The sequence below is a fragment of the Zerene cesonia genome, chromosome 2, assembly GCF_012273895.1.
Source record: "Zerene cesonia ecotype Mississippi chromosome 2, Zerene_cesonia_1.1, whole genome shotgun sequence".
In the NCBI taxonomy this organism is placed as follows: Eukaryota; Metazoa; Arthropoda; class Insecta; order Lepidoptera; family Pieridae; genus Zerene; species Zerene cesonia.
In genome coordinates this window covers 359,010-377,477 of record NC_052103.1, presented here as the reverse complement: position 1 = coordinate 377,477, position 18,468 = coordinate 359,010, and the positions used below count along the sequence as shown (strand labels likewise).

Genomic DNA, 18,468 nt, shown 5'->3' with positions numbered 1-18,468 from the left:
GTAATATAAAGTTGAACAAATTTTTAACTTAGTCACAGAATCGGGTTACGTATTTATTTCAATAGATTTGAATTAAAAACATATTTATATGTATTGTATGTATTGAGATAGTTAGGAGGCTAAAGAGTTATATGGTCTGATTTTTATTGGATAAACAGCTAATCCCATAAAATTTACTTTGACCACACAGGCAAAACCGCGGGCGGTAAGCTAGTGAAGTGTATTCTAACTCTTCTCTACTAGATCAGAAAAGAAAATAATTACAGTGTTATCGCATTCACTTTCTAGAAATGTATCCTACTAATCCTACTAATATTATAAATGTGAAAGTTTGTAAGGATGTGTGTGTTTGTTGCTCTTTCACGCAAAAACAACTGAACCGATTGCAATGAAATTTGGTACGAAGACAGCTGGACAACTGGAATAACATATAGACAACTTTTTATCCCGATATTCCTACGTAATACGGACTTACGCGGGTGGAACCGCGGGGCGCAGGTCGTGTCTTTATATAAGTACCCCGACCGACATAACTTTAAATTAAAGATTCATGAATGAAAATCATTTTCCTCTTCCCGATACAGCTATAAAGCTGAAAATAGACACGCTGTCATAAACAAGACCTAATTGTAATATTATTCAGACATGAAAAAAATTGCTGATATGTTTCAGAAATAGTCGTACATTCTCAATTCGCATTATATTCGCGTAATGAATACAATCTTTTAAACTTCATACACAATTGGCACCTTTGCTCAGTCGTTCATTGACTAGCGAAAAGACAAAACATTATAATTCTACGACTATTTGTTACGAAAAACAACATTTATATCGACATAATGAAAAAGTGCTGTAAATTCCCAATACCACAGATAATTTAATACGATACTAGTTCATATACAAAGTAGTTGTTTGATTAAGGTATTTTATCTGTTCGTACCTCAGTGTTAGAAGAAAAACGTACTGGTACCTCGTTGTCATGGAAACGGGACGGCGCGCGCACAGTTGAAGCCTATATTCGGGCGAATGCAGACGTGTTTCGTTAAACAAATTCGATGTAAACAGTTTTGTGTTCTGTTCGTATGTTTGTTTGTGGCATGTTTGATGGCGAAGGAGGTTAAAGGCGGGGGTGGCACTGTGAGTAGACGTTCAGGGGTTATCCCCACCGATGATTATGTGAACGATAAGTTCGTGGAAGTTGTAAAAGCTCTCGAGTACAGTCGTAGTTTCTGTTCATTTTGTTTACGTTTCACGTTCGTGTACGTGCGAACGTCAGATGCGATGTTATCATTCTAATAATAAATTTGCTTTTTGCAACATATGGTAATAATGCTACCAGTTACATGGATCTAACAACACATATTTCGATTGATTTCTTATTGTATATTTTTAAGCTCTTTTTGAGACATACAAATGATTTTTATCAAATCTTTTAAGCCGTTTTATTTTTGTTTTATACTTATACATAAAAGAATACAGAATCTTATGGAATTAATCTGAAGATTAAATTATTGTTCTTGCTTTGCAGATCCTACGAATCATATTCAATTAATCGTGATCAATATATTTTTTGGCGCAATTATATAAAAAGCCTTATGTATAACTTTATATATGTAATGTACGTATATAACATAATTAAATTATCGAATGTATTACAAACCATTATTTCCACATCAATAACTATCGCTCTATCAAACTAAAAACAACTTCAACTAAGGAGCTTTTACGTGATTGCGAAACTAATATAATATATAAAGTACCTTGGTATATATATTTATTATTAGCAATACACGTGTAGGTGTGGTCTAATTTCCAGAAGCACTTCCAAGTAGTTTTATATTTTACAATTTATGAACACAAATTATAAGTTCATCATCATCATCACATATATGTTCCCACTGCTGGGACACGGGCCTCCGATGAGGGTTCAGGCCATAATCCACCACGCTGACCAAGTGCGGGTTGGCAGATGTCACATGTCGTCGAACTTTTGATTCTTGGACATGCCGGTTTTCTCATGATATTTTCCTTCACCGTTTCGAGCAGTGGTGCTGTTATCCACATGGGCGGATAAATTGAAAAAATCAGTTTATTTCCTGCACGCTCGCCTGCTCTAGAACCCACGACTTATCGATTTTAAGTCCGATGTCCTCACCACTGAGCCACCAATGCTATTTAATTGTAAGCTAAGTGAATAAAATTATCCTGGGCTAGGGCCAGCGATTTAAGAAATTCAATATTTACATAAATCTTACTAGTAAATATCACTATACGTCTTGTGAAATACTTAAGTAACTTTTTAAAAATATACCTCCGTATCCTTACTTAGTGAGTAAGCTTTATTTATGTGTCTATGTTTAAAATGATGTTCTTTCAAAATCTATACGAATAATATAAAGCTGAAGATTGTTTGTTTGAACGCGCTTATCTTGTAACTATTGGTTCGATTTGTAAAATTTCTTCTGTATGAGGTGATAAGTGGTTTACATAGCATCATATACGACGTGGGTGAAACCGCGTGTCACAGCTAGTTTTCAATATTTAAAAACATCGATATATATATATATAGTTTAAAGACAAGAAAATTATTTGAATACAAACTAAATACCTCTCCCTACGCATTGCATATGGTAGCCTGGAAGAGATCGCTACCTAGCGATAAGACCGCCATTTGTACATGTTTTTCTTTCATAAACATATATAAGGATTAAATAAATAAATATAAAAGTAAGTAAAGAGTAATAGGAACATAAAATCATAAAACACCGTTACATTTTTTCCCGAACACAATTTTTTCATTCGGTCCATTAATATTTTATTTTTACCTTTAATCTAGATTAGATCTCTGAATTCAATTACGCAAAAATAATTTCACTGGTTTCGGATGAAAGTGGATTTTTTTAGAAATATTGTTTATAATTCCGATTAATAAATGAGGTTTAAACCCAATGAACGAGTGGGAAGTTGAATTCAATCATTCGTCCATTCGTTGTTACCCAGTAACGTAATAAGAAATATGCTATGTCATTATAAATATAGATTACTACAACTAAACCTGATAAAAATTAATAATAATATAAGAAGGATAATAATGTTAATAGAAGAGGGACAGGAAGGTATAAAAATATAAAATTAAAAGTATTGAGTGTGTGTGTGTGTGTGAGTGTGTGTGTGTGTGTGTGTGTTACGTATTTTCATTTCAACTCTTATAATGATACAGGGATAAAAATCCACCTGTCTAGAACCCCACAAGGGGACACTAATGGATCAAGGATTCTCACAAGGAGGGATACTGGACCATTCATACCGTGTACCTTCATTCATGAGGGAGCCCCAATAGGCGCATGCGCACTGTGATGCGCAAATAGACGTCATAGCAGACCAATCTCTCCTCCTGACTTCGCCCAGTTTAACCTGGTATTTATAAAATGTTATCTTACTCTGGATGACATTCAAGAAATATCTATAGATATATTCTGGAAAGGTTTGACAATTTGTTTATTTAAATTTCAACAAACAAACAAATAAATCTTTCCTTTTTTATATTAGTACTAGCTGCGCGGTTTCACCCGCGTAAGTCCCTATCCCGTAAGAATATCGGAATAAAAAGTTGCCTTTTTCTTATTCCAGTTGTCCAGCTGTCTACGTACCGAATTTCATTGCAATCGTGTCAGTATTTTTTGCGTAAAAGATCAACAAACACAAACATTCTTACAAACTTTCGCATTAATAATATAAGTAGGAAGTAGGATTAGTGCTTATTGAAAAACTGATGTATGTAGATGAATACAAAACTATGTTGAATAACTAGCTGCTTAAGGGATGATTTCAATTTCTAAATGCCAATTACCAAAAAAACTTGGAACCAAAAACATTAAGAATATATAGACAGGAAGACAATTTACATTGTTTTATCCCTAATTACTAAAATTCTTGAGTCATACATTTTGTATGACTGATCAAAGAAGGTCGCAAAGTATTAAGGAAATGGATATCGAAGCGAATTCTGTAAATATTGATTTATTGTGCTAAGTCCATGACATGACGAAATTATTGTTTTGTATTACGCTATTAAGGATAATAGATTAATACAAATTGCTTCAGACGTTTCAATCTATGATAAAATATTCAGTTTAAAAGTGTTTGAAACCGCTTCACTCCTCCTTACTGATGATATGTGAAAGTGATTTGTCTGTCTTTTCTATTGGATCAAACTAGTTCTAATCAGAACGTAATTGATAAAGTGTTTATTTAAAAAAACTCTCATAAAACATTGTGTAGAATTTTCATTCATGTAGAATCAACTAAATTGTCTTCTTGCTCGTAATCAGAGTAAGAAAAGCTACTTAATCCTTACGATTCCAATCAAGAAAATGAGTAATACTCATGAAATTATGGCATTGTCACCGTTGGTTCATAAGTGTACAAAGTTTGAATTAATTAAGTTCGTTTAAAGTGGGTCAAATGCAAAAGGAGTAGGTTACATACAACAGGTGAAGCTAATAAAAGCGTGTTAGTTAATGAAATACATATATCTTTATTAGGTGCTAGAGTCGAGTTTCTTGCCAATGAAGTTAAAATTAAAACGTTTCAACAACACGCTGTGATTTGCGGCAAATAAGAAAAAACTCGTGCACCTGAAACTCCAAACTAATTACGAACTAAAATTATTTGCTAGCGAATGAAAAGATATACAGCTTTTAGTGACAATTTAAATGTTAATGTAAATGTTTTTTGTAGACATACGGAGCGACTTAATTGACATTCGACAAAGCTCTTTAAATAAACATAGCCACCACATATGCAGTACCGTTCTCATCTCTGGGCTAGAGCCCCTTAGTACCAACTCCTTCCTCTTGACCGTATCCAACGTCGAAGGCATTGGACATTGGGACCTTCAAGTAAAGAGCGTATATGTCGCTGAAAGGCCGGCAAAACACCTGTAACATGTCTGGTGTTACAAGTGTTTATGGGCGGTAGTGACCCCTTAACATCAGGTGGCCCACCCGTTCCTTTGCTTGCTCTGCCACAAAAAAATACAATAAAATAAATAAATAAAGAATACTTAAAAATAAAATGTAAGTAGGTGCATAACAATTTATGAATTCTTTCAATAAACATCAAACACGTAAATAGTAAAAAAAAAACTGATTGTTTTGATTATTTTTTATTTAAATTCATGCTTCTATTTCACGCCGATTTTCTGTTGAGACATTCCGACAGACTTTCTTTCTTTTATCATAATCCTATCCTATCCTATCCTTCCTACTAATATTATAAATGCGAAAGTTTGTAAGGATGTGTGTGTGTGTTTGTTGCTCTTTCACGCAAAAACTTCTGAACCGATTGTAATGTTTGGTACGTAGACAGCTGCACAACTGGAATAACATATAGCCAACTTTTTATCCCGTTATAAAAAATCTGTCTGTACGTAAGATAGAAAAGTATGTCTACAGCAATATTCGAGACTGGAAATAGAGAAAATGGGTCATGATTTATATAATTTCGTCGATTAGGCTTTTCCTTATAAGGAAGGATCGAATGAGATTGTTAGATTGTTGCTATGAAAGATAAGAGTGACAGGATAATTAATGGTGACGGCCCGATTTTTGTACGTAAAACCGGCCAAGTGCGTGTCGGGCCATGCGCAGTATAAGGTTCCATAGTACAGTCAAGCGCGAGTTGGATTCGCTGATAGAGAGTTCCGTACTATGCTATAAATGATAGTGAAACAACTAATTTGGAATTTAACTTACGAAACTAAATTCGTTGCATCCAACTATGTTTTCTATAACGCTCGAAACGTGCCAAACAATAAAACATAAAATATTTACATAAATCTATGTCTCGGAAAAGTTCTGTGGTCGCTGAGCTAAATAAAACTGGCCTGAGAAATTTTGAAAGAATAGAAATAGATGGCGCGGGGTGCCCCTTAGGCACATGAAACCGAAAGAGTAGAATAAATTTGATTACTGTGGCAGGATCACGGGTGGCCGAGAGGCTAGGCGTTGCTACGGTTAGGCAAGATACGCAGGTTCGAATCCTGCCTCGTGATCAAATTTTTTCTATTCTTTCAAAATTTCTCATTTATAAAGCATTTCAATGCTATAAAACTAAAAATTTAATAAAACTGGCCTGTCATGGCAAGAGGCATACAAATACCTAAGATCGTTATTGAAAGAAATGTTCTAAAGTTCTGTTAATAGAATAATCATCACGTTCATTAAAAAGAGTAAAGCATGAAAAAGATTACCCACTTTCTGGCGGAGTCGGTTGTGACGAGAACCAGGTTCGTTGCCGTCATCCTGACCTGAAACCTGCTTCGCGTTTACGCCAGTTCTTTATCCATTAGGGATTGTCCGTGGACGTGTTGTAACGAACACTTTACCAAGACCAAAGCTTGTATTTATTTTTCTAATAGCCACCCTGGGAAATCTATTGTGAAGAGCTTTTATTTATTATCACAAGTTTCTTGCTCACCTTCTCTGTAATTTAAATTGATTTCACGATCAAGAACGTTTAATCACCAATTCCAGTATTTGACATATTATATTAAATTTTTAATTTTATAGCATTCAAATGCTATAGAAATGTGATTTTTAGGTAGAAAAAAATTATCACGAGGCGGGATTTGAATCCGCGTCTTTTTGCCAAAAAAAACTACCTAACCCTTTTTGCCTAGCAACCCTTACGCACATGAAACCGAAAGAGTGGAAGAAATTCGATTACTGTGGCGGTTTCACGGGTGGCCGACAGGCTAGGCGTTGCTACGGTTTGGCAAAAAGACGCGGGTACGAATCCCGCCTCGTTATCTAATTCATTCTATTCATTAAAAATGTCAAATTCTTAAAGGTATCATTAAAAAAGTAGTAATGTCATAGAAAAAATATTTTAATGTGTTTACATTAAAGAAAGTCATAGACTACTTTGGGAACATAATACTCGATCGTGGTGTATTCTATGAATAAAGGGATCGAGGGTTGCAAGGGATGGATGGTATAATGAAAAGAAAATGTATAACCGAACGTTATGTAGGTCATGGTCAACTGGTGGGAGAAACGAATGAAATATTTTGTGAACATGAATTATCGTTAGTATTTTTTAGTATGTCTCTATTATTATGAATTAAATCGTTAACCCGAAAACAAATAAAAATAATAGTAGTATTAAGATCATATTATTTGGAATAAAAAGCATAAAAATAAGAAGAAATATAGAGAAGCTATCTTTCGGGAAAAAAAAGCGTGTGCCTAAATTTGCAGTGGCCACTTTTAAATCAAATTTACTTAAACAACTTATTTTGTTTACAAATCCTCAAACTAAGTTAATTATTGTTTGCAAAAATGTATATAACTATTTATATTGGATACTATCACACTCATATAATAAATGTGAAAGTTATATTTGGATGTTTGTCCGTCAATCACACTGAAACTTGATTGAATTTGGTATACAAATAGGGTATGAGCTGAATTGGATGATAGGATAATTTTTATCCGTATTAAATGCTCCTTTGGGATAAAACAGGAATCTTGATATCCGGGTGAAGCCGGGACGAGCGTCTAGTAAAAATATAAAACGCAGACCGCCCTGTAAAACGATTAGCACTGGCTCTTTAGAAAAGAGCGGTTCGCACCCACCTCACGTCGCCGTCAGGAATAAAATTGGATGTAAAAATGTCAGTGTGCCCGCAGGAATCAAATTGACACCTTGTGGAAATGCCTTGTTTGAGATGGCATTACGCTAAGAGGACATTTCTAAAAGCTAAGAGGGTCAGCTACAACGACACTCGTTTTTTGTTAAAAGCTATACTTTTTATGTAAATATCTCGTAAGATATATTATCTTGAAGAATAAAACGCTGACTGACTGGTCTATCAACGCGCAGTCAAAATTAGTGGATCGATCGGGTTGAAATTTGACATCCAGATAGCTACTATGATATTATGGAAGGATATGAATCTTCCCCCAAGGGGATAGTATAGGGGATATAAGTTTTTACCATATGTGAGACCCTTTTACTTGTTTCGATTTTTTGTGTTGGGTCTGACACAAAAATGAATTGATATATTTTTTTTTCGTGAATAAATTTTGTATCCCTTTCTTTTCTATTTACAAAAATTGACATTACATTCTTTCCTAGATTTTTCATTTTTTTTTTAATTTTTAAATTGTTTCCTTATATCTTCTTAGTAAAGTACAGAAAAATAATAATTGAGATTCAAATTTATTATTCACGCTCGCTTGTTTATCTCCAAAATTATATTCCAGTCTCTAAGATAGCTCTTTACACACAATTCACTAATCAATCTGTTTGTTTGTTTCTGATATTTGAGTTGCGACCCTCCGTTAAGTTAATCTGTGATTTGACTTTAGTGAGTTTTAAAGTTGATCTTTAGGCGAAAGTTGATTTGATAATTTATACTTTATCAACGTTCATTCAAGAGCGAAATTAAATTGTATTTAAATTATAGTTATTCAAAGACAAACATTTAGACATTGTGTATTGATTAAACTATCAATTGAAAATGAAAAAGTAATATATATTTACTAAATATAATATGTATATATATTTACTTATAAATATATATTTACTTACTTAAATAACTAGCTGCGTCCTGCGGAAGTGAGATTTTAGTTCAGAATATTGGAATAAAGCCTAAAGTAGTCTAAGTTATTCCTTATTACATCAGCTATCTGCCAGTGAATTTCCATCAAAATTGGTTCAGAGACAGGAGACAGACAAAAATTTTAAATGATGCATGTACCGAATAAATATCCAACACGACATATATTTCGTAAAAAGCTGTTTTTAATATTATAAAAAAACACTTCAATTTTATTTATTGCTACAGAATTGCTCCTAATTACTTGCTCGACAGTAAAAAGGAGAGGAAATCGAGAATGTATATAATATATGCCCTGTTACTAAAAACGCACTTAATGGGATCTAACTAAGTTGACTTATAAATGAGACGTCCTACCGTATTATAGACATAAATGCGTATCACATTCAATTTATTTGTCAAGTAAATAAAACCTTATTTTCGAATACTCATCGACATTCTTAATCTACACTGGGCACAGATATACTATACCAGTTGTATTCGGAATTCGATTCTAACACTCTATAGACTACGGCGAGGGATAAAACGCATTTATGTCAGTAAAAGGTGCATTTTCATGGTGAATAGTATAAAATATATACCAGATCCCCAAATTGAATTACAGTCGAATCGAAATATTTATTTAACAAGCAAGTACGATTGATTTTAATGAGAATTTCTGTAGTGGGCATTATAACCAAAATATTTTTTTGAAAAATTACATTTTTTGTGCTCTTTTCGAATACTCTTAGTGAAATTTATCGAAATACAATAGAATTCTCGTGAATCCCACGTCAGCAATTTCATAACACTGTTAAAGTGGTTTAACCTCATATTAAAAAACTAAACATAACCGCGCAAACGGGTCAGAACTTTGTTGACCTCTATATACCGTGATGTTTGATATCTAATGAAATAGATTATCTGTAGAGGAAAACTACATTTTGTTTTCCAGAAATTGGTCGAATTTTTGTAAAAACTACCTGCGCCCCGCGGTTCTACCTACGTTCTATTTGATGTTACATATACAAACTAAGCTTCCTGGATAATTGGACCATCTAACACTGAAATATTTTTTTGTGGTAAGCAACCACCATCGTCCATAAACATTTGCAAAACAATACAAAATACAATAATAAACACAAATTGTACAATAGGCTATCTTATGCCAACAGAGCCATTTCTTACAGGCAACCAAATAACGAAGAATTCAGGGAAAGCATAAAGGTTCTTGTATGCTATATATATAAAAGAAAGTTAATTTTCAACTCTAGTTTAAATTGTACTGCGCTATAACCAGCTACGCTATAACATAAATACAAATGATGTCTTAGCTAAAGTGTTTAAATTAAAGATATCTGTTGTGATTCTGGAAGAAAGTTATTGTATATCTTAAATCTAATTTTACTGAAAGCCAGTTTCTCGTTCGAAGTTCAAGCGAACGAAATCGTAGAAACAAGCTAAAACATAATACATTAAATAGCGGAAGCATAAGACGATTCAGGGTAAGGTCTGATATACGAGAAATTCTCAGTACTTCTCGGACCTGATTACGTCCCTTTATCGAATAAAGATGGGGATGGAACGCTCCAGAAACTTTGTTAACGCGATGTTAAACTGGCATTTATCAACAAGGAGTTACTATCTACAAGTATAATCAAGTTTTAACCATTCTTGGAAACGGGACATTTTCTCAGGGTTACAGGGTACAGGGGTACAGGGTACAGGGGTACAGGGTACAGGGTTACAGGGTACAGGGGTACAGGGTACAGGGATACAGGGTATAGGGGTACAGGGTACGGAGGAACAGGGTACAGGGGTACAGGCTTTTTTAGCGAGCGCTGGTAGGTATTGGTAGCTGTGGTCGCCTTTTCAGGCATCAATCAAGGATAGATTTAATTGTATGTAAAATGCCTGCCTGCCTATGTGCCTCTCGCTGTAAAATATTTTGTCCTTTAACCAACGGTTGCCCGGTAGAGATGGCTTTTAGCCATAAGGCCGCCATATGTATACTAGTTTTAAGTTGCTTTTGTTAAGTTTATTTCTGTTTTATATTTTGTAAGTGTGCAATAAAGAATAAATAAACAAATAAATAAATAAAATAATAAAGTACCCTGGCAAGTTATACGAATGAATAGCATGCGAAAGATAAAACTTTATGATCAAAATAAATGTCCAAAAAACAACAATTTGTATCTCCTCTCTACCTCACACGCAGCTCGTTAGAGTTCCGTAGTCAAAGAGTAAACAGGGTCTGTCTGTCCGTTCGTCTGGTACAGACTAACTTAGCAAACAACGCCCAAGGTAGCTAATAGATTTACAGTTCTGTTAACATTCAAATTAATACTGTCGAACAATTCATAAAATTCCAATTCTCGTCGAAACCTCAATGGCTTACTAATACTAATTTATTACTACAAAAAGAGTAAAGTGTTTTCAAAGACGATTAAGCAGTTTTTGAGTTAAAAAATGTTCCCAGTTTGTTTAAATCTTATATCTTTAAACGAGCAATTCTTGTATATATAATTGGAATCTCGGAATCGACTCCAACAATTTTCATGAAATTTAGTATATAATTTAGAAAATTTTTTTATTATTAGAAATTTAGTATATTTCGGGGGCGCTAAATCGATCTAGCTAAGAATCTATTTTAGAAAATGTCATATTCGTGTTTTATCGACTTAAACTTACTTTTTTAACAAATAGGAGGCGTTTGAGTAGTCCCAATTTATTATGACTCTTCCTGACAATTATTGTCGAATAATGATACTAATTTTTGGCGAATAATTAAAGTTAAAAAAAAAAAATACCGAGCAAAGCTCGGTCATCCAGGTACTGTAGGTATTATATAGGTAAATAGCTTTTGCCCGCGGCTTCGCACGCTTTAAATTCGGAGTAGTTCAATAGATGTTATTATAAATATTAACCTTCATCCTGAATCAGTCTATCTATTATTATATCTATTAAGTTTAGTGTTAGTGTTCCAGTGTTCTAGTTAGTTTAGTTATTAGTGTACCTTTAAAGATATAAGCATACTTACATACATAGAGACAGACGCGGGACGTGATGCTTTATACTACATAGTGTATGAGTCCCAGTTAAGCGTCGATAAAAGGGCAAACTGCGTCCTTGGGTCATGTTAGATTTCAGAGAGAAAGCGTTACCGTCTCCAATAGCAGTTATTGGTCCCATGTGTGATTCGCAACTTATACACGCGGCGCTGCTTGGACTGAAAAAAAAAATCGGTCAAGCGCGAAAATTGTCTTGTATTTGTCTCTCTAAATTTTAACTGTCTCACTATGAACCGAGTCATAAGATTCCTGGTGACAGATGGACAGACAGACAGACGGACAGCGATGTCATATTTATGGGGTCCCGATTAACCCTTTGGGGAAGAAATTAATAAAAACTTGGGAAAGTAAAATATTTAGAGAGTTGAAAACTAAAGCTAAATATAGTCATTATAAAATTATTAGAAATAAGTAGAATGTATAAACTAATAAGTATATAACCTAAGTAAGAAGCTCAAGAGCGGCTGAAGCCATTTGGATTAGATTTCGCAAAGAGATAGTTTGCATACAGCAGTTTTATCCCGGAAATACTACGGGAATGAATACTATGGAGAGAAAAGGGATCCATCTATATTATCCATAAAATATATTCGCAAACGTAGCAACGCGTAAAAACTAGTAGCGTATAAATTGCAGCAATTAACAGCGCACCTTGATTAATTTATAAATGTTATTCACTGCGGTAAATTCTTTAGCGCTGCGAAATGAAACCTAATACTTCGCCTGTAGCGTTTAACCTGATGTTCTGCAAACTTCTAAGTTGTACGAATTCCCTTTGAATTCAATAAAATTTTCTTCGAAAGCTACTTTCAGTGGGAGTTTTATTGAATTTTTACCTAAATATGATTGTTAATTTTATATCAGGTTGAATGCATAAATGGAAATATACTTGGTACTAGAATAAGCGAATATAGAAACGTTAGAAATAAAAAATTAAAATTAAATTGATCTCATTACTTCTCGGTTGTTTATTTTAATTTATTAGTAAGTGTTTCATGCGGCTTCACTAGGGAATTAATAGTAATAGCGCCATCTATCGGGATGTAAAATGTTTGGACTGATCGACTATAATGTTTATTTAATTTTTAGTTTTATAGCATAGAAATGCTTTATAAATGAGAAATTTTGAAAGAATAGAAAAAATTTGATCACGAGGCAGGATTCGAACCTGCGTTTCTTGCCTAACCGTAGCAACGCCTAGCCTCTCGGCCACCCGTGATCCTGCCACAGTAATCGAATTTCTTCTACTCTTTCGGTTTCATGTGCCTTAATCATCTCAATAGATGGCGTGGGGTGCCCCTTAGGCACATGAAAATCATCTCAATAGATGGCGTGGGGTACTCCTTAGGCACATGAAACCGAAAGAGTAGAAGAAATTCGATTACTGTGGCAGGATCACGGGTGGCCGAGAGGCTAGGCGTTGCTACGGTTAGGCAAGAAACGCAGGTTCGAATCCTGCCTCGTGATCAAATTTTTTCTATTCTTTCAAAATTTCTCATATAATGTTTATAATAAAAAAGAGATATTTTATGGCTAAGAAGTTGCATATATAACTCTCAGGCTTCTTAGTCCTTACTTTTATAATATTTAACCTATAAAGTGGAGTCCTGTGCCCCTAGCGGGATATACATATATATACATATATATTTATAGATTTCTGTATAGAGAATAAGGTGATTAGTTTTCTGTGTTCGCCGACGTGTTAACCACTGTACCAAGGAGGCGGCGGTTTACCTTTAGGTATTATAAACATAAGCATTTGCCGTCTCTCTTTTAATCTTTTCAATATAAACCTATCTTATCTTACTTATATTATAAATGCGAAAGTTTGTAAGGATGTGTGTGTGTTTGTTGCTCTTTCACGCAAAAACTACTGAACCGATTGCAATGAAATTTTGTATGTATATAGCTGAACAATTGGAATAAAATAAAGGCAACTTTTTAACTCGATATTCCTACGTGATACAGACTTACGCGGGTGAAACCACGGGGCGCAGCTAGTATTAACTACACGAAGGAGGCTTATGTTTCTATACGTGAGGCTAATGGACGATAATTAGTCTAACTATAATATAGTATATATGTGTACTTAAAGTGGTATCCCACTTTGAGATACAAACACACGCACACAAACACACGCACACAAACACACACACACACACACACACACACACACACACACACACACACACACACACACACACACACACACACACACACACACACACACACAAAGACAATAAAAATTAAATTTGAATTCTGAATGATTGGGTACTTACCAAAGTATTGTTATTTATGTGTATATAAACTTCACGTTCAAACACAGATTTACAAATAGGGCGTAGGAAAAATATGAAGTCTTAACGAGAAATTGTAACAGCAGATAAAATACATCAAGACGTACTCGTTGTGGGGTAGAAGGTAACGAGAAAATTGTGTTATTTACAAAGTATTCGTATAAAATTTTTCATAAGCAAATTTCTCGAGGCTCGATACTTAAATCGTTGCGAGGGTTGTTGCCAAGGATGTAGAGAACTGGACAGTTACTCGACGCTCGTCCCGGATCCGCCCAGATATCAAGATTTATCCCAAAGGAGCATTTAATCGGGATAAAAATCCTATCACCCAAGCCAGTTCATACCCTGTCTGTATAGCAAATTTCGTCAAAATCCGTTCATTAGTTTCAGTGTGATTATCGGACAAACAACCAAACAAACGAACTTACACATTTATAATATTATTGTGTTAATTACTAGCGATCCGCCCCGGCTTTGCTCGTGGTGAATCACAACGTGTAGGGCTCTTAATTAAATTTCCTTGTGTTTGATTTTACGTGAGTATTATACATTTAGAAATTAAAAACTTTTTAACGGATTTTAGACGCGATTTATATTATTAATCCGCCGTTTCGAACACTTTACAGCGAGCTTGGTCACGGGGAGACTGACTGACTGTTTAAAAAAAATTTAAATCTAGAAGCTTGTTAACCTACCTATCTAGTATCTTATGTCTTTTATAGACTTTCGCAATCACTCTCGAGTAAGGAATTGACATTTTTCGCAGCTGTCAATACTTTTAGGAGAAATAAATTTATTTGTAAATGAATGGCTTCATTGCTTTGTACTGGAATGTTTAATCGGATTCTTAACCTTTCATAATGTAATTTTTAATTCGGTCGACTTCAAAAAAGAAGGAAGTTTTCACTTCGACTGTGTTTTTGGGACATGGACAGATTTGTGTGTAGCGAAATAAATAACTTACATCTTACAATACTACAATATAAAATGGAGTAGGTTGCAGCCCGTTTTAGCTAGACAACTTAAATAAGCCCTGACAGCTAATTGACAAGCCTCGGTGTGTTTTAGAGTTTAGAGGAATTTAATCTCGATGCTAATTTATAAGCACTTGATGGCTTGAGTCGCCTTGTAAACTATAAATCTGATTCTCTTTGTTCACGATTAAGTCGATTGTTCAGTTATTTCGCCGAATTTAAAAATGACCGTTTTAAAAATATGCTCTCAAAATTATATTAATTGTAAAAAAAAACATCCATACTTACAAACTTTCGCATTTATGATATAAGAAGGAAGCAGGATTGTTCGTTGTGATTGATTTTAAAGTCATTTACCAATTGACGACCACGTGATTCGTGTTGTAATATGTTTGTATCTTGTTTTGTTTTGATGCCGGGCGGAGAGCAATATGTACTTTTTGCATTTGTTACCTCCGTTGACTGGTTGAACTGATGACGTGATTTTTTAAGGGATATCATTCATTGGCCCCATTTAAATTATTCTGACAATTTGATGGCGGTTGAGTTTTTTATTACTAATACTTGTTTTATCTTTAAAGGACCATCCTTTGTCCTATATGTAAAAATGTTTGAAGTTCATTTAGTCATTAATATAAAACTAGATGTGCTGCGGAGTTGCACGCAGTTTTTATTGTGTTTTACTCCCTCTAATATACGCTTATGGTATACGCTGTCGCTTACCATCAGGTGACTAATTCGCTTCGTTGGCAACTGTTATTAAAAAAAGTTAAGCAGCAGTTCCTGATATTTGTTCGTTTAAACAAACTCTTCAGTTTCTAGTCTTATTTTATTATATTTTAATATTGTTTATTACAGTTAAAGATAAATTGTAGCAATGGAGCAGAGGTTCCAGAGGTTCGCAAATTGTGTTATATAAAAATATATTAATAAATAAAATTGTTAAATAGCACCTTAAACAAAAAGCAATTAATTTAAATTTTTATGAAACTTCTTATACCGGCTAATATCCGAAACTGCTGGACTGATATTAATTACAATTTAGAAGAATAATGATAGTAAACATTAAGAACCTTTAACCTAATATAACATTTTACACCAAAATTAAATGAGGGGCCGTCCATAACACATTTCGGTGATACCCTACCTAATACCGTAATTTAAGAATGGCTCCTTAAAAATAATGAATTCAAAAAGTTTTCTAAAGCGACCGTACTATAGTATTAGGGAATTGAATTCGCCGAACCCCATCGAGGATATGCCTGAACAAACAGACGAGCGAATCAAACTGGATTTCAACTTCAATTCCAATTAAAAACTTCATTTCACTCAGAAAATGTAGATTATATTTGTTTTTACGACGTCATTTCATAATAGAATTCGGAACAGGACGTGTTTCTGTATATTTGAAATTTTAAAGACATATTTTTTTCTGTTTTCATTGATAAGCTTAAAATAAGACAATTAAATTAAATTAAACTTTATGAGCCATCTACTCCGTTTTGTATTGGCGGCCATCTTAGATTTCTTTTCATAGTGTTGTATCTTACTTGTCTTCTCTTCATTTGATATTCATTTTGAGGGAGTTATGAAGAAATACTTAGTCTACCATTTTGTCGGTCGTCATCTGTGACCGATTCACGTAGCTAAGAAATCTCTCAACAAAATATCCGTTCGACAAACACTCTCACACACTTAAGAACATACACACACACACACTTGGGTAAAAATTATCCCTCACTTATTACCTCAACAATATTCAATAATAATATATAATATAATATTCAAAATTCATTACAAACAGATCAGACAGTATGGTACTCATTAATATTTCATAAAGTTATGCATCACAAAGCAATTTTCGGTGAAAATATATTAAATTCAGCGCACACTAATTGCATTACAATCATGTCACATTGTGGGATGTTATCGCGGCTATGCTGATAGTATAAAGATTTGTATGTAATTATGTTTGTAATGTGTTCCTTACAAAACTGCTCGAGCGATTTCAAAAATTCTTTCACCATTAGGAAGCTGCAACTTTATTGAGTCACATACGCTATATGTACCACGGGCGAATCCTTAGAGATCAGCTAGTATTTGATATGAGAGATTTCTTTTACGTAGAATAGAAATTGGTCTATCATAACATTCTTTTGAATGTAGATAGATAATTGGAGTCCAAAAAGACAGAAAGATTTACATTATGTAAAAAATAGAATAATAAGACATAATATCAGTTTAGAAATTAAAAACTTTTTAATGGATTTTAAACGCGATTTATTTAAGTCTCCCCGTGACCACGCTAGCTGTAAAGTGTTCGAAACGTCGGCTTAATAATATAATTAATAAATCGCGTTTAAAATCCGTTAAAAAGTTTTTAATTTCTAAATGTATAGTACTCGCGTAAAATCAAACACAAGAAAATACTATAACGTCAGTTTTCCAAGGAGCTCTTATTTCTGTAGGTTTATTCACAGTGTACAAAATAACAATTTAACTGCGGGAAACGTGGTGAAGCCTCAATCCCTTTCGAGAACATCATGGAACCTATTAATATCTTCTTGGAATACTCATATTTTATTGTGGTTGGAAAATATTGTATTTACTTACAACTTATTTACTATTTGTATAAAAATGTAATATATTTACGCCAATATTAGATATATATACTAGCTTTCCGCCCGCGGTTTCGCTCGCGTGTACAACGAAATTTTGTACTTCGTGGATTTTTGAAAATAAGGCATTTTCATTTTGAAGTTGCGTGATAATTTTGATACATATCAAAAAAAGTTCGCACTGTCTCTTTTTTGTACCACCAGCTTTTTAAATAAAACGAAAAATAAATATTCACCCACTCTAAGAGGTACGAAACATAAAAAATAACAGCGAATTGAGAGCCTCTCATTTTTGAAGTCGGTTGAAAACCGCTCTTGAAAGGCAGAAAAATATCGGTGTGTACCTAAATAAATTGCTCACAAATTCTTTAGCGGCAGCCATTTTGTGTTGGCGACTTATTTGTCGTCATGTGTAATTAAATTGCTTTAACATGTTACGCTGTTAAGCCCTGTAAACAGTAAAAACCATATTAATATAGTATCAGCCGTTCCAAAGATTAACCCTATAAGATAAGTGGATTGTCAAACGTTGTGGAATAGTATGAGCCCGCCTGTAGCTGCGTATGCGCACAAAAAAGCAATCCAGATAGACTGGCGCCGTAACGCGATACGTAACGAACCGTTTACTCTACTATAAGAAGCTATCACACAGTATGTCTCAATGCCAGGCCTTTTCTTTTCTAGGGTTGATAACAAGGTTATCTCTATGGGATCTTCGTAAGGATAAGCACAAATTGAAGCAGGTTTAAAAAGATTTACAAACAGCAATTTCTAGATATGAGCTGGGTGTAGTTTCGATAATGCTTTAATTAAATAAAATAAAATAAAAAAAAAATAAAAATAGTTTATTTCATTTCCAACTTTACAAAATATGGAGTAGTAGGGACCTCCTAGTAAGTTTAA

General features: G+C 33.9%; 1 protein-coding gene across 1 annotated transcript in view; it reads left to right on the top strand.

The window, feature by feature from the left end:
- Positions 1-1,016: 1,016 nt before the first annotated feature.
- LOC119834777 (calcium/calmodulin-dependent protein kinase kinase 1) overlaps positions 1,017-18,468 on the top strand; it is a 105,426-nt gene continuing 87,974 nt past the window's right edge. The window contains exon 1 of the mRNA XM_038359272.1: positions 1,017-1,137. Within this exon, the coding sequence (XP_038215200.1) occupies positions 1,027-1,137 (111 nt within the window). The 5' untranslated portion in view covers positions 1,017-1,026. The remainder of the gene's footprint in view (positions 1,138-18,468) is intronic.